Below are 19,059 nucleotides of genomic sequence, written 5' to 3' on the forward strand. Positions count from 1 at the left end.
AATATTTAGTATAATGCAATGAATGTACATTAAATTGAATATATATCTTATAACATAAAGACAAGAGCATATTAGTTGGCATAAACGCAGTTTCAGACCTTTGCAAATGTACTGAAAATTACTCTGTATTTTTATAATTTATATATAAAATATAAATTTTTATGAAAATTAAAGATAGATGTGTCATATTATTTAGTTTTTTTACAAAAACTGTTGGTAGTTTAAAACTACAACTTAGTCATTATGATTGTTTAAATTTAATATTTTATATTTGATCCGTTTTATATAAAGGACATTCTTCGTTCTTTTTTTATATTTATTTCGTTTTTTTATCAAGTACTATTTATTATTTAAAAAATATTATTTTCAGTAAAAAAATGTCACATCTTTCCTATTCTTTTACAGATTAAATGTATTATGCTACTATATTGGTTTTATAAAAATCACAATACCTATTGGATATGATAAAACTGTATTAATAAAATGTAATTAAGTTTTATTACAACAAAATAATAAATGCATTACTATGAATACTAAGCGTCTTTTGTTTTAATTATTATTAAGATTTCTCCAATGTATCACGTTGGTAAAAAGCAAAAGCATAACCAATACACAACACAAATATAAAAAAAAAATGCTACGAACCGAATATAATCTAGAGACCAAATCTCAGCGTAAAATGAATTTAATACATATAAAAAAATACAATGTATAATTCCCATTGAAGATTTCGACTACTATTAAATTTATTATTTTTCCGAGTGTAAAAGTCTCAATGAATAAATCTTGTTTTATATCATTTTAAATACTCAAATTTATTGTTAAATATAAAATTATTTAATTCGTTATTTATTTTATTCATCTTTAATAATTATAGAATACAGCTTAAAATTTCGATTTCTTTAGTTAATTTTTAAATAGAGTGTATAAAATCAGTAATATTAAATTTAATATACCTCAAAATTATTAACATAAATTTAATAAATACAAAGATGATCTTCAATATCTTGTAATAATATTATAGATCGTACAAAGAACGACGACGGTATATTACCGTGTGTTTGCATGTCGCACGAGGAGCGATCTGAGATGAATGATACCATAAATTTCAGCTCTACTCACATGTCGCATGTGAATGACGAGATTTTAAAGCGAAATACAAAGAATTCCTAAGCAGTATTAATAAAAACATTATATTTAATAATTATCTATATATATCTAAAATTCTACAATAATAATTAACCGTCGTACGAAACATGACGGCATAAACAAAGATTACACAAAATGTATATTTTCCATTGCCCCGGGAACAATAGTAGCAGTCAGTGCGTGCATTATTAAATTAATTAAAATTAAAAATAAATGAGAAAGCAGTGGCAAAAAATTAAATCTCCGCAGTTAAACATACTGACTGATGATATTCGCAACAAAAGTCATAGCATTAAAAACGAAACGTTGTCGCGTGAACTTGAAAAGTTAAAACCAGCAAATAATTCATCGCTTAAAAATAAATACACGTAAATTCCACGGTTAAAAACTGGAAACTAGAAATGCTAGCTGAAGATTTTACTTTATCATATGAATTTATTAAAAATAATAAACACCCTAAAACTAAAAACGAGGTAAATAGAAGCATCCACAAAGATAACGATTTAATTCGCAAAATTAGTTCACGGGAAATTTTAAATGTTAAATTACGTTATGTCCTGGAATTGATAGATTAGATAACACCTTTCTGGAATTTGCATTCATTTTGGGTATTTCTCAACCGTTTGGAAAACCGCTAGAATTCATCCAATAAGAGAACCCGATAAGGATCGTACAAATCCGATTAGTTATCGCCCCATCACTTTATTACTGTCATTTAATGAAATATTCGAAACAATAATCCTTATACATTTAAAAGAATTTTTGCGGAATAAAATTATTATTGAACAGTTTAGTTTCTACAACACATCAACTTCATAGTTTAACTGAGCACATATGCGCTAATTTTAATATAAAAAAGTAGAGAACTTTTAATGTTAAATACAGAAATAGCTTTCGACACAATATGGCTTGATGGTTTAATTCATAAACTATATTAAAACAAAACCCCTGTCTATCTGCTACGCTTAATACGCTTATGAAAAGTAAAAGCTATGTTGTTTCGCTAAATAATGAACACTCAATACCGCGTAAAATTCCAGCTGGACTTCTTCAGGGAAAATTGATAATTGTATATGAACGATATCGCAAAAATAAAAAATACGCGTTTATCTATGTACACTGACGATAAAGCTATTTTAACTAGTGTTTACGGTATTAAACTAAGCGTGAGTAAATTACAAAAATATTTTGAAATAATCAATAAATATTTTGAGAGATGGCAAATTTAAATAAATCGAATTAAAACGGAAGTAATTATATTCACAAAACAGCCACCACCTCTCCTAAATGAAAAGGGCAATAACTTCAAATGAAAAACAAGCGTCAAATACCTGGACTTAGACCTGGACTCAGAGCTTAAATTTAACATATGTTAGACCTTCGCTCTAAAGGTCTCGCCGTCGAGCGTTAACTATAATTTTTTTTAAATATATAAACAATTAATTAGACCCATATTAACATATGCCTGTCTGATGTGGAGTAACAGCAATAATACTATTTTTTCTAAATTACAAGTCATTCAAAACAAAGCTATAAAAATAATATATAGCACACCTTTTCATATTAATCTTGAAAAATGCAAATTTACTTTAAAATACCAAAAATTAAAAAACACTGACATTTCCATACAAGAAAATATTATAAAAAAATCTCGCGAAACCACACTAACCCAATAATATCCTGTATGGGAAAATACGATAAAAACAATATTAAAATCAAATACAAGCACAAAATGCCAAAACACATATTGCTTTAGAGCCTAAAGAAAACATAAAAAATTCCAGTTCTCAAATGAAATGTACTCAAATTATCATTTCTTGTACTAATATTTTTCTTTGATTAAATTGTGAAGGGTTTTGTATTTTTCCCTTAAATTTAAACCACAAACGTTTTAAATATTCTTAATTTTATTAAATGTAGCTAATAACTAATTGTAAACATGAACATGTCTGTAAAATGATACATACAATAATATTAAAATAAACTTATTTTAAAAAAATGGGCGCAAATCGCGACATAACGAGCGCGAAATTAGTGAATACTTTTATTCGTAATGATTTTTTAATACTGATTAAAATTATTAAATATATAAATATTAAGTGCTTTCAATTGAAAGCAATCGCTAAAAAATGTTTCAAAAATTCAACCCTTAAGACATGATACCAAATTTAATTAAAAAGTTAAAAAAAGTTCATAATAAAACATTTCTATTCACTAATTTTAACGGGTAAATGTATATTTTTATTACATCATGTATATTTTTATTAGCATCAACAAATTAGAAGCAATGCATTTAATTTTTTTTGACCACCTGATTATACAATATGTTTTGTTATATACATACATATATAATAAACGTATACTATAACTAAATATTAAGGCTATATCCATTTAATATGTAAAACATAACAATTTTATTTCAATTATTATTTTGCATTGATAAAATATAAAAGGGTAAAAAAAATCCTTCGAACCGGATTTGAACCAGTGACCTATGGATGCCTACAGATTTCTACCACTACAGTCCACCGCTCTACCAACTGAGCTATCGAAGGTGGTGGAAGTCGATACACATATCGTATTAAAATACTACAGTTTACTTTCACTTTTGCATACCACTGACACACATTTCGTCTGACGTCTCGAGCCGTTATGTGTACTCATAGATACAATAGTAATGTACAACAGTAGCTACGTCACCGATTTCGGGACGAGATATGATAAGCAATTAAACCGACATAAGTAAATTTGAGATATCGCTCTTCTACATAAACACAACTGGGATTTCCAGCACATTAGCATATTTAACATTAAACATGCGCACGTAGGTGAACCGTGCAAAATTGGTTGGGGAATACAGAGGACAAATAATTTAAAAATTGTTTTTCCTATTTTTACCTTAATAATTTTATTCATTGTGTTTTAAAAATCAATATATATGAGCCGTTGATTTTGAAAGTGGGGCGAGTCTATATGATGTTATTGTTGGATAATTAATGGTTTGCGTTTGAACTGATTTAAAAATATTAGTAAACAATAATAAATTTATTTTATATTGTTTACGGTCTTTTTAAATAAAAAATTTATATGCAATGATTATATTTGCGTAAAGCAAAGACGTAAGAAATAAAGAATAAAGACGTCTTAAAATACAGATATGTTAAGAGTGCTAAACAAAAATAGTTTCAAAGCATCTCTGGGATTTACATTATTCTTCAAAGCGATTTTCAAATAAATATTATTAAATTTATATAAATATATATATAATATATCTCATTATATACATTTAATAATAACAACGGCATTAAAAAAACTCGCATGTGAAAAGTTTCACTCTATCTCTTGTGAGGTAAAGCACCAAAAAATTCACATGTAAAAATCAATAAATTTCGATATATACTAGTACATACATATATCGAGAATAACAATATGGTGAATTACACTATTGACTGATTCAAGTATCTAATTTTAATAATACATTTTACGATATTTTGCTCTGATAGAATAAATGTATAAGTTTTACTTTTATTTTATTATATATGATTTAGCGTTTACTCTCGATACCTTATTTATTAAGTCATAACGCATAACGCGCGCATCAAATATTCGCCACATTGTTATTCCCAACAATTCATCGAAGAATGCGAAAAGTTCGTAACTAATTCTCTAACATACTCACGTATTGGGAACGTTGCGCATAGCCCTGTGCCTCAGGAATACGACGACTAAAGTTCCATTGCCGAGAACTCCGACGACGAATATCAAAGCAAAAACTACCGGAACTATGTACGTCTCAGGCCTTTCAGCATAAGGCGTATAATCGCTATCGTCTTCCGGCGAATAGGCAGTTGGTCCCGTTTTCGATGAATCTGACCAGTTTGAAGTAGTCGTCTCGGTCAGATTGCTCAGCCAGAAATTCGAGGAGTAGTCTTCTTCCATTTTGGCGAGCATTTACCTGAAAAATATAGAAATTTGTATAAAGGTTTTATCTATATTTATATATATACTAGTGGAAAAGAAAGTGCAATTGAACTTTCAATGAACCCATTGTCAAAGAGCCATACGGCTTCAATTTCACCCGAGACTTTTGCGATATTGGAATTGAAATGTTCGATTCATCGGTAAAAAAAAACATCTAAAAACAGCAACTTGAAGTTTTAATTAATATCTTTGTTGTTTTAGAACAAAATAAATATTAAATATATTTACGATTTGTAGAAGTATGATTAAAAAATTGGAATAAGATATTCCAATCCAAATATTAATTTTTCAATTATACGTTTATAATTGAAGACCTTATATGGAAAAATTCCAATTTCAGTGTCGAAATCGATAGTGCTGGGCACAGAGTAAAAAATATCATATAATATAGAGTGGCCTATAGAAAGAAATTTAGCGTGCTTTAAAATATTATTCGCCTCGTCTCTAGATCATTCAACCCGAACGCGTGATCGGTGGTGCCCGTCTCCGCGCATTCGACAAGCTTATTCAAATATGGCTTCCTGTTCGGTATTATCGTGTAAAAACAGTGCAAAACAGCAGAGGAATTGCAATTTATCATTTCCCAGGTTACATTTTGCAATTATTTGTGTTATTTTAGGATTTTTTTATTAAAAGTGACGCGTGCAAAACAAGTCATTCTACATGCTGCGCATTCCATTTTTCGAGTTTATATTTATTTATTTTTAAATTAAATATAAATGATAAAAATATTTTTGTCACATATAAGGGTTAGTATATTATAAAAGTTTTTTAGAACCAAAATTGCAGAAAATATGGCTTGAACATATTTTACGTCCTTCATGCAAGCCATCCGTGAGAAGTGTCATCTGTTCGGAACATTTTAATCCAGATTCCTTTTTTATCATAAAATGTGGGTATAAACGATTAAAACCCAACTCAGTCCCTTTGCAAAACCAACCACCGTCTCCACTCCCGTCAACGTCAATTTCGAATACTGATACTTACAATTATCTTAGAAAAATTAATTTATTATGAAATTAAATCATGTGAGGTTAATTTCAAAAAAACGTGAAAAAATAATACACGCACTAAGGTAAAAACTTTATTTTAGAAACAAAAAAATTGTTAATTTTCAAAATATAGTTAAGTCAATAAGAGACAAAGCCCGAGTTCGATCGTTTGCATTAACTTTAAGTTTTTATTCTCCCAAAGCTTATAAATGTGTTTGGCAGACTTTAAATTTAACCTTCAACACCTAATAACCATCGGTAAATGGTATCAGAGCTTGAAAATTATTTATAAACTAGTTTGCAATTTATTTATAGATGAAATCGCGATTAGAAAACGTACAGAGTGTAATGATATAATTATTAGTGATAAAAGTGAATTATTAAAAAAAAATATAAATTAAGAAATTACAAATGTAACAGCCCTATTCGTTTGTAAAACGTCACAAGGTCATTTTGTCCGTCGGCGTTACAAGCACTGCCGACCGCACAGGCGCACACGGCGAGATTAATGATCGCGCGACTAGAAGTCGTGATCAAAACTTGGCATGATTTTGGCTTGTGTCACCGTCTCTATTATATATATATATATCACAATCAAAAAATATCACCAATATTGGAAAAAACAACCAATGTCCAAAGATTTTGTATGAAAAACTACCAATGTCCTAAGCATTAATAGTTCTTTATGAATTAAGGCATAACAAACTTAATCAAAAACTATTTCAAAATCAGTGTAGATGACCTATGGAAGATTTTTTGTCACGAAATTGTAAAAACGAACAGATTTTTATTATTAATTCTTCGACATGGTTTAAACATATTTATAAAGTATGATTTAAGATTCTTTTGGTAGAACTAATAAAATCGACACAGGCCCTATAATTCTCTATTATTACTTTTTTCCTTTTTTATATAAGAGAGTCATGCTTACAATTTTACATACATCAGGGTAAGTATTTATTTTCAACAATAGGTTGTAAACAAAAAACAGCGGATGCGCGATAAGGTCCTGATTTTTTTAAGCATACCAGCTAGAATGAATTCAGGGCTTGCCGTTTTTTTTTGTATACAATTAATAATAATATATTATTAGAATATTTAATAAAAAATAAAGATGTGCATAGATTTATTACCAGAAATTGAGATAATTTGCGGGTAGTAAGGTATAAGAAAACAAGTATGGCTATGGAATATTGTACGAAAGTGTAAATTTACATAACAATATTTCTAGGACAATTCGAAGCAATACAAATACAGCGGGTATTGTTCTATTGATATTTTGTTTGTTGTGTTATACAATTATATATTATCTAAATAAATTATTCAAATAATAAATAACATTTTACAAAAAGCTCTAGATTTAAAAATTCAAAAAGAGGATCTGGATGACTCATGAAAAAAACATACTGGCCGCGACGATAGAATAAGGGACGCGATCGCTTTCATAGTTCAATGCGTGATCATCATGTTATCTAAAATGTATACCTTGTGGTTGGTAGTTTGGCATGAAAGCTGCACCGGTACGAATAAGAAAACAAGTAAGTATTGGTATGCTACTCTCAAAATACGGTTGTCGAAATTTTTATCTTTATATTTTGTTTTGTCCTAGATTAAATGCGGACTTTAAATTTGAAGAGGTCTGCTGAAAATCACCAAAAAGTAGACGTTAAATCATTTTGAAACTGTTTTTTTAATATTTTAAGACGATAATCCACCGATAAAAAATAACTTATTATTTCCCACTTCACTTTTAGCCCACACAAGAGTTCGGCTCTAAGTTCGCTACCAGTGGAGCTCACGCGAAATTGACACAGCTGTCCCAAAGTAGATTTATCTGAAATTCAGTGAACAAAACCAATTACATTAAGAGCAAAAATATTTTTTTCGATAATTTTAACACTAACAATTTTTAAATGCAAAGAAAAATGAAATGAAACACATATAAAACAATGAAAAATCCATAACGAATCTAGAACAAAACTTATTATCGGCGATTGTGAACCATTTTTTAAGTGAAAGGTGCTATAATATAACAACCTCAATTCGTACAGTGCATTAACTCGAATTGTGTGCCAGCTACCACAACCTTCGATAGCTCAGTTGGTAGAGCGGTGGACTGTAGTGGTTGAAATCTGTAGACATCCATAGGTCACTGGTTCAAATCCGGTTCGAAGGATTTTTTTTACCTATTTTATATTTTATCAATACAGTTAATATCAATTTATATTAATTATTATTGTAAATAGAGATATTGATTTCTAAACATATTATAATTATATTGATTTACAATAAATAAAAAGAATTGTTATATAACGTTATAGCATAAAAAAATGTGTACATACATATGAATATAAACAGGTGATTCAAGAAGACTGACCGACGCGTAAACATACTAACAGATTTATCTAACTAACCCCATCGATTAATAAATACATTGAACTCACAAATAGAAAAGAGCAATGACAATAGAATAAAAAGCTTGAAAAAATAAATAAATTATGAATAAAAAGAAAAATAAATGAATTAAAGAAAAGAATACAACAATTTTAAAATTATATTTTTATTCACTCTAATTTATTAAAAATATTTAATATTTAGTATTAAAAATTGCAAATAATCTACTTGTACTTAGATGAAAAATAAGACTAAGAAAAATAACAATGCACAGAAAATATACATTTTATTATAATAATATGGTTATTTTAGTTATTAACAAAGTTAATAACTACATTAATTTATAATATTATAAAATTATTCTAAATAACTTCAATAAAATTTGATTTTCAATTAAAAAAAACGTTTTTCGTGATTATTTAAAAAAATGTTGGATGCTATTTTTTTTATTTAAATTAAAAAAGGACCATCGTGTCCTAAAAGGTTGCCCAAATGCAAATAAAACAATATAATATTACAATACACAAAAAATATAGTAAGAAAGAAAAATATTAATAAAACTATATTATACAAACTGGACCAGCTCCTCGTAGCTGAGATTAAATAGAACAATGTGCAATGCTAGCGTATTAACCCTTTGAGTAGTGAGCTAATTTATACACATGGGAGTGAGAGAATTTTATGTAATTTTTCATAATTATTGATTTATTAAAATTTTATATTGTATTTATTAAAAATTGTAAAAAAAATCATTGATTCTCGACGTTTGATTGCTTTGCTTTATTTTACTACTTTTTTTTAATACTATTTTGTTAATTTATTTTATAAATTTTTAATATATTATTCGGCTATTGTGGATTTTTTAATATCAATTCAGAGGCTCTCAATATTTTCAATAAAATTAATTTAAATTATTTGTTGTTATGTTAATTTATTTTATACTCCCGTGGTGCCTCGTTCGCCGATCATATGCATAATAGCTGTGTAACTACTTCAGCGACTCAATATTTTTATAAGTGACACCCACCAACAACCGTCCGCCTAACTGGTGATCCCAACGTGATCAACCTATTACTGAATATTATTTATCTTGTCACCACAACGTCAGTACTACCTAGCTTGTGTTTAAACAATTTATTATTATTCTACTGCGTAATATAATAACAATCAAGTATTGTTCTCAAAATGTATATAAATATTATATTTTTCTTATAATAAAACAATAGCTTAGTGCATGCATGGGCAAATGCAATAATTTTATAATTATAAAAATTATATACAGCCATCAACAAATTTTATTATTTGTTTCTACCTAATGATAAAGTAAACGTAGAAAGTTATATTTATAACATAAATTTAGATTTTTTAACATTCATATTAATATTGTTATATAACTTGACTTGATATATTCAAATTTATTGAAATTCTACGCCTCCTACTCGTATGACTTATATAATATATGCATATTAGAATATACATATTATAATTTAGATTTAATATGATGGATTAAACTAGGAATATATATAGTAAGATCCAATAATGTATTTTTGGAAATTTATCTTTGTATTTTTTATATTTTTACTTGAAAAATAGTTAACCATACATATTTTTTCATAGAATTCTGATATACATGTAGAGTAAGATATTATATGTTAATAACAGTAATAATATTTAATTTAGTAAGATAGTTACTGAGAAACAATGTGGGTATTTGCGAGATGTTATGTTTCAAGATAATATGTAAAATAAGCAGAAACTATATTATACATATATTAAAAAACATTAAATTACTTTTATTGGTATTTCTACCTTAATATTTGCATTACCTGTTTATTCATAATATTTAAAAAATATATATTTTATTCCAAGATATAATATAATAATTCTTCGAAAATAGTTTCCTTATTATTTTACTATACTCACAATAATAAATAATAAATAAACATTAAATTTATCTTTAACTAAATAATTTTTTTAATAAAAAAAACGTGCTGATTTCACAATGATACGATGTCAATATATGTCAGATTTATTATATAATATGTTATATAAAATAACATGTATTTTTTTCAATGACAACGGTTTATAAGAATCAAATATTGGACACTACAGTAATTTTCTATATGTCTGTCCGTCATATTTTTCTGAATTTTGACAAGTGTGCGTATTCACAGAGGTCGATGGATTTCTATATATTTGAGCCTCAATTTCGATGAAAGAAGAGCGATTCGTCGTTCTATTCAATATTTTTTGTTGTGTTATGTCTTTCCCCTTGAAAGGAATTGTCTCATAAGGATTTGATTCGAAAGCTTTGACAAAACAATTTTCTGGCACGGCTTTGCCTTCTGTAAAATTTCCATTTTGATCAATATCGCACGTTTAGTGTGCTTTAAATATTAAAATATATAGACATATACACTAGGGGATATTTTACATATTTTTGATGCACGAACGAAAGCTCACAAGTGTGAATAAGTTTATCACTAAAATAAAATGGAATCTAATGACTCAGATACACCATTTCAAGTAAAATAAACCTACACATTGTGCCTCGTTTTATAGTGGTAATTTTACGCTTCAACCAACAACTACTTCAGCGCCATTTTATATTATTTCCCAGCGGTGCAAATGCCCTCAAATTTTCAATACATTGTCGCTTAGACAGTCTATAGATTTGTGTGACTTAACGGAACAATCTTATATAAATTTATTTCTGAATTTTTTACATAGAATATATTTAATATTATTTTTATCTTAAAGAATTCACTCGACCATTATTATAAGAGTTGATTTTGGATCAAACCTAGAAGTTATAATGGTACATATAAAATATATTGATTCCAAAGTTGGACAGATGAAAAATAAATCTTTTATATCGACGCTTTTTGACTTTAAATCCGTTCGGGCAAAGTTGAACATAAATATGTACGAGAAAAATAAATTAAAAATAAGTATCGCAAATCCTCGCTTAAACTTTATATACAAATTTAATTTAATACATTTTTTAAGCATAACTTTTCCTAAAAATAAAATGATCAGATATATCTATTGTAACTTATTTTTCTTTGAATATCAGATAAACCTTAAAGTATATATAGACATTAAAACGCTTATATACAATATAATATGATATATTTTATAATAAAGTTTTCCGTAATACATATTTTTTGGTTCATAATATTCTTAATAAAAATAATAAAATTGTTTCATTTTATTTTGATAGTTTTACTTCAATATATAACAATACCATAAATTTTGATATTACATGATAATCACTTTTTTTTTAATATTATCTAATAAGCTGATTTTTAAAATTATATATTTTTAATACGTAAGATAAGATTAATAATGTGCAGGTCCAATCAGCTGCTTTGTTAACTCTGAGGTCATTCCATCGACCATAACAAATATTAGAAAAATTAAATAACCAACTTTCCAGACAAAAAGCATAAAAATAGAAAAAATACTCAATACCACAATTGCATAATAATTCAACTACCTATCTGCTAGCACATCTATCCTGTTAACCACTCGTAAGCACCATAAAAACTACCTATTTCTGCATAAAAATGCGCCATAAACAATGCGTCTACTGCGTAAAAACCGCTATTGTGATCTTTGAAGGCGTGAACGTATTTCGTTGCTTTAATAATTATGCGATGTAATTAACGCAACAACATCCCCATCTGTGATTCGCCAAACCTGTCTTAAATCATTGATCTCGTTACCGAGCGTTCCCACTGCGACGGACCAAAATTCGTTTTGAATACACTTTGCTCAATACTCTCAATAGTCCGTGGTTTTCATATTTTTAAAACGTAGTGTAATATTGCAGTGCAGACAAACTGTGGGGCAATATGCAAGATGCGTCTGTACTTATTTTGCTTAGATTCCTTTGAAAGATGAGTCAGCTTATTTTGAACTTAATAAAGTTTTAAAACCATAATTATTTTTAGAACTTTCATTAGGTTAGGTTTGGGTTTGAACAGTAAATGAACGTTTCGCAACTGTCAGATTGAGGATCATATACATTTTAAAGCAGCAATAAATATTAATTGTCTAACGTTTTCCAGTCTAATGTTTTATATTTATTTTAATTATATATAATAAAGATAATATTTAAATGTATTATATCTAACGAATAATTTTGTGTTAGAGGTAAATCTAAATTAAGTAAGTCTCTTGAAAATCGCCTTTGCTTTTATAAATCTTATTGTCAGATGCAGCGAATGCATTTAGCACTAAAATACCACAAGAAGCGTCATACAAATACGACAAAGAGAATATTCCTTTCTTACAATGGAACATCGAGAATTTATGTAATTATTTCTACGTATAGGTACTCGTAATCTTATACAGCATCCAATATAAATTTTCCTCGTAGAGTGTTGTCGTTTTAGAATTACCGTCACAAAATTCATTTCTATCTTCGCAAAAAATCCAAATATAAAGTGAGTAAGTGTGGAGAAGGAAACTTGAGAAAGATTTTTTTTATATAAATGTCTTCCATAACAACTCTCGTCGGTCCCATCAATGTCAGATTGAAGGAAGCAAATATATATACTAGAATATAAAAAATAGACACTACTGCTTGTTCATCATTATTGAGGGGAAAATAAAAGGAAAGTTAAATAAAAATTTATCGTCTGGCCTGGATGCACTCTGTTTGTCTTCAGACAACATATAGAATAAAGAAAAGTTTTCGTATGTTACATACGATCGCTTTTGAAATACAGTCTTGTTAGCAATGGTATAATTGGCCAAGAGTTTCAGTTAAATATTTGTTATATATAAAATAAATTGTTTATTGAGTTATAATTTTTAAAATGAATTTTGTATATGCGATTTTGACGAATCGTTTTTTTAATAATAAAATGTGAAACAATCAAAGGTGACAAATATAGTAATTAAAAGCAACCCAATTATTTTGCCGATGAATTGAACATAATCACGAAATGCTTAAATATAAAATAGTAATATAGCTCTTGTTAAATCAATCGCTAATTGGCATTTCAGCCACAAGTCAAAAGAGAAGATATATAAAAACTAGATTACAAAAAATAATATTATTTATATAGCAAAAATATAATTATTAATATTTTTATAATTAAGCATGATTTATTGTACATTTATAAGACAACCCCTAAGAGAAAATTCTTTAAATATTATCTAAAGTTTGAGACTCCTGCTTATAAATAGTGAGAAAGATAGGGTTAAATTGAATGGAAAGTGGTTTCGTGGCGTAGACGGGTGTTTTATATATTATACTACTTGCTGGTATATTCTATGTGCATAAAATGTAAATGGCTTAAACCATCTTCACAGCCGCAACTTAGCGGTTAAGTGGATTATGTTATAATAATATTTGTGTTAAACTATTTTTTAAAACTGAACACGTTACGCCACGGCATTTCAATCTTTATTAACTGGCATTCCTATAGGTATGAGAAAGGAATTTTCTATTAAACTTGAAAGAGTCCAATAAAGCATTCTTTATATCGACATTGTGTGCTTTTATGACTCATTATTCTAACACCCTAAAAGCACCGTTAATTTTTAATTAAATTATAAAGCCAATCATTGAAACGGTATAATAACGACTCCGTTATTTAACCGATTAAATATTTATTCATCCTTCAGCGCTCGGTTTATTTTGTGTTATTTTCATATAAATTATTTATTACAGAAACTCAAGTTAAATACCATTTGTATGTTAATTGCACGTTATAAGGCTTACGTGATTTTTTTTCAAGTACTTTGAATAAAAAATGATTGACTTTTATGAAATCGTAATGCGGAAAATTTCTGATAGCATCATTATTTTTCTACAAAGCTTTTGTTGAACTTTATAAAAGAAACTGTCACATAATCAAATCATCTCGGAGAATCGTCCTAAGTAACAAAAATCGATAGTAGACGCTGCAAAGGATATACATAAATCAAAGTAATAATTTGTAAATAGGTTATTAATGCTGTTTGAAAAGAGCAAAATCGACGATAGCCTATTGAATCGTGATAAAGCACGAAATCAGATTGTAAACAGATATTTTCTGAAAATGCATAAAAAAATAAATACAAATATAAAAAAAAATATTTCATTAAAGTATCAACATTGTATAGCTATATTGGTGGTGGTATCACATATGTACATATATTTATTAGAAAAGCATATTATTTTTAATCAATATCGGCATGAAATTAAATGTTAATTTTAATTATATTGCACTTAAGGTTGTTTTTTTTATAATTATTCATAAAACATATTTAAAGAATTTATAACATACTTTTATTTGAAAAATTCAGCAATAAATAAAAAAGTATATAATCGTAGCATTTGACAAAAATAAATTCATAAGACTGTCGATTTTCTTAAATTTCAAATTGCTTTATCAAGAACATAATTAGTAAAAGTTTTATTTTTATTTTCTATTTATTTTATAAAATTTAAAATATCGAATCTGTAAAAAAAATAAACTTTTTTATACTTTTCTAAGAAAAACATCTAAACAAAGATCATTATTTTATTATTTATTTTTATTTCGATTGTTCATAATAATAATGAACATTATTAAGGAATTGCGTTGTAAAAACTTGCAATGAGCTGACGAGATTAGAGATGACTCATTAATAGAAATGTAGTATAAAAAAGTGAATAAATCAAATTGTAAGCTGGTGTCATAAAAAAATACTACTTTAACTAGAAAATAAAACAAATATATAGCTACTTTTGCAAAGCTAAAAATGCTTAAATAATTAAAAATATCTAGAGATTTAGGAGTGTTTTAATCATAGTTCATCTTCACTGTCATTTTTGATGCTGTTTAAACATATGTCATTGTTGATGACTTAAATTATTAGGTTTCTATAAATTATTAAGTAAAACGTGTTAATTTTATACTAAATTTGGTGATCTTATATAATTTGCATGACTACCGTATAAGATATTAAAACGCATATATTTAATCTTAAGTCATTTTATTATGTCACATATTTTACTTTATATGTATATAACACGAAAAAGGTTCAAATAATTATATTTATGTGAAATTAGATGTAATGGTATTATAGATATATATTAGCCATTATTTTACTTGTTAAAACCAAGTTGAAAGTATATTGGTTAAGGCCAAGAAAGGAGATCAACGGCAACTAGCATCTGGATAAGCATCACAAAACAAACAAATTGATTATTAAATGTTTAATGAATGCTTTAGACTTAAATTTTGCTTGCCAGTATTTTAATATACACTTAATTTCTATGTATAACTTTGTGATAAACAATATATTATTATGAATATAATTATTAAATAATAAATGCTTTATTATTTCACTGGTGTATATTTCAAGGCAATTTTAATTATCATTTTATTATCGGCACAGGGCTTTATTAAAATTAATGATAAATTTGTTATATATTATGGTATTTACAAACCATATATTTTTAATAATTTTCAAATAGTATTAATATGTATTTAAATTACTTTAAAAATATTTTTAATCCTACTTAAATATGTACATACCTCCACATGCTAGAAACATAAAATCTCAGACACGCGGAAGAAAATTATATGTAATTAAAAAAGGCGCCGCTTATTTCACACACCTCATATGGCTATTTTTATGCTGAAACAGGAAATTCTTTGCTCGTTACAAAATCTCTCGTTATTTGTTTTAGTATATTTACTTTCCAATTGTGAAAATGTATCTTCTGTTTTCGTTGGAAATTCACGTTTTTAATTATCCAACTGTCAAAATCACTGTTTTTAGACTGCATATAAAATATTTTTAAAGCGTAGTCAACTTTTAGCAACACCTTTTTTATTGTGTTGAATATTGTTATTTATAATTAAATAAGTTGTGTGCTACATATATCATTTATAAAAGAAATGCTATATTTGCCTAATTGTTGTATATTAAATAAAAATCGTGCATTAGCAGATCGCTTGGAAAATCGCGACAACATTTGGTGTGAGTAATATAAGAAATGGAATAACTTGATATAAGTGTAAACTTAAGCGTTACGCCTAAGTAAATAAGCAAAAGTTTTGAAATTGTGGCACACATTTTCTTCCTTGCCTTACTGTAACGAAACTTTTGCGACAAAATTTAAATGTTTCTCAAATTTCTATAGCCTTATGTTTCACAATTTATGTATGAGCTTTTCACTGCTGTGAGAATTCAATTATTTTTTTCAATTATATATCTACTAAATCACTTAAACCACATCCCGAAAGCGAGTTCGAACTTCATCGAGAGTTCAACGCAGAATAAATAGAAAATCACGTGTGTGTGTGGTAGATTTACTTTAACAAACTTAAATTATAGAAGTTTACCTATAGCGCAGATTTAATAATGTGAAATTCTGTAATGTCGCCGTATCAAGAATGTAGATGTAATTTATTACACGTGATTAAATATTAATTGTTCACACTTGTGTACACACATAAACAAAAACAATCCATCACGCAAACCATTAGTAAAGTAAATAATTTTGCTATTTGATATTTTTGGGTAAAAATATAAATATTATTTATACAATGAGTCATGTATTTGATGGGTGGTTTATAATTATTTTTTTATTGATTTTGAATCAAGAAATACACTGAATTCGTTTTCATTCAATTTTAAACAAACAACAATATTTTCATGAAAAGTTTCGTTTCAATTGGTCTTTCGCGAGTGTTTTGAAATGAAATTTACGCATGAATTAAAGCAATTTAATTTAATTATCATTTTAACTAAAACATAAAAATGTTTAATATACTAAATTTATTTCATACAAACTTTTTAAAACTAATAATAAAACATTCGCAAGCCTAGAAAAGAGTTTTATTGGCACTCTTTTCAAGATTTGCCAATTTTTCTTTTGGAATTACTTTGTAGAATACGGAATTCAATTTTCCATGCAAAGCTTTTCGATCTAATTCAATGTTCCCGGCTATAAACTAAGACGTTTTCTCAATGCTACATACAATTTATTAAACTTAAAAAAATCTAATACACATATTTTAATTAAATACTATAGATATATTTACACAATATTATAAATACAAAACATTTTTATTATACTTTTAAACAACCCTCAGGGGTTGAATTTCAATTCGATTTTTTAGGTCATATGCAAAAATCCACTGTTCCATATACACAAATAATACATTCCAATTACCGTACGAGTTTACTTCATTTCACAAATCTGGGTTTGAATTTTCTATTGTGAATTAGTCATATACTATGTTCAACATACAATGAAAGATAAATTATATTATTACGTTACAGTTGAACGAATGTGGGTTTAATAAAATGTTAATGTTTGCGAAAACGCACAAAGCCTTTTTTGCATTTTAAAAGCTAATTCATATGTAGCGTATATTTTATGCGTATCTCAAAGAGTACATACATGTTTATAGTAAGGTTGTTGAACCACACACCCTTTTGAAATATCTACCCAACAGGCTATTAGTCATAGCCACACTCAATCGCCAAATTGTATACTCATACTTCAAACTTGTCATCAACTCCATTGACCCATTTGCGTACGTGAATCGTTTGTTGGTTACGAATCAACGGACTAGGATTATATTATATGTAACTGTATAAACTTATTTAATATAATAACTTTGAACTTTAAAGCCAGCTATTATAACGAGGTTTTAAAATTATTAAATAATTTTTACGAAGCGTCGAACTTAAAGTGTTTCATTGTAGCCACAAGAGTGCTACGACGGCCAAACAATTCAATACCGCAACTTATTTAACATCACAAAGGACCCGTTGAACAACTACTCGGTTCGATCCTTTCGGTCAATTAAGTCGAGTTTACAGCTAAAATTCTGATAGAATTTTCACCGCTAAAAAACTGAGACCCGCCAAAGCCGAGAGACGGTATTAAAGGAAAACTTAATAACGTCCACGGGCAAACAATGCCGTTTGTCTGCGGTGGCTTTATACGAAAAAAATAGCGTTTACCAAATTTTTGCGGCACACTTAAGTACATATAATAAGACGTGCAGAACTTGATATATACATAAAAAAAGGTAAATTAATATAATTCTTTTTTAATATGGACCTAACATGCTATTTTTAAAACATGATTTAACAAATCTATAAAATAAAAGATAAGTCACATGGTTAATTGTTAAGACCAAGAAATTATATTAACGGCCAACAAGCGCGTGGTCGGGATTGGCGCTTCACTTTTTTGACCGTCTAATAAATGTTCAAATGACGCTCTTTACAATGTTAATTTATCATATATTTAATAAATTTGTGAACGTTACTGATGTTTTTTAACTTTAATTTAAATTGCGCTATTTGTAAACATAAAACATTTCGAGGTAACAAGAACTGATCTTTTAATTACATACTGTTTTGCGATGTTTACAAAATAAAATATGTCCCGCGAGACAAAAGAAGTTGGACAGCGCTGATAAATTATGTATAATATAACAGTAGATAAATTAGCTCATAAAAAAATATTTTTTAACCGAAGGATATATTAAACTAAATATTTTGCAACTGCTTTTTTACTATATTATTAATTATT

At 27.4% G+C, this 19,059-nt stretch overlaps 1 protein-coding gene and 2 non-coding genes across 3 annotated transcripts in view; 1 reads left to right on the forward strand and 2 right to left on the reverse strand.

The window, feature by feature from the left end:
• LOC148237082 (neuropeptide CCHamide-2 receptor-like) overlaps positions 1–19,059 on the reverse strand; it is a 153,462-nt gene that overhangs the window by 81,314 nt on the left and 53,089 nt on the right. Inside the window, exon 2 of the mRNA XM_088183115.1 lies at positions 4,829–5,104. Within this exon, the coding sequence (XP_088039241.1) occupies positions 4,829–5,100 (272 nt within the window). The 5' untranslated portion in view covers positions 5,101–5,104. The remainder of the gene's footprint in view (positions 1–4,828; positions 5,105–19,059) is intronic.
• On the reverse strand, positions 3,614–3,704 carry TRNAY-GUA (transfer RNA tyrosine (anticodon GUA)). Its single transcript is given in 2 exon segments — positions 3,614–3,649; positions 3,668–3,704. It is a non-coding gene; the product is annotated as a tRNA-Tyr (tRNA).
• TRNAY-GUA (transfer RNA tyrosine (anticodon GUA)) lies at positions 8,208–8,298 on the forward strand. Its single transcript is given in 2 exon segments — positions 8,208–8,244; positions 8,263–8,298. It is a non-coding gene; the product is annotated as a tRNA-Tyr (tRNA).

This window comes from Plectrocnemia conspersa, unplaced genomic scaffold (genome assembly GCF_051122295.1).
Source record: "Plectrocnemia conspersa isolate PC_06_02 unplaced genomic scaffold, ASM5112229v1 ptg000003l, whole genome shotgun sequence".
Lineage (NCBI taxonomy): Eukaryota > Metazoa > Arthropoda > Insecta > Trichoptera > Polycentropodidae > Plectrocnemia > Plectrocnemia conspersa.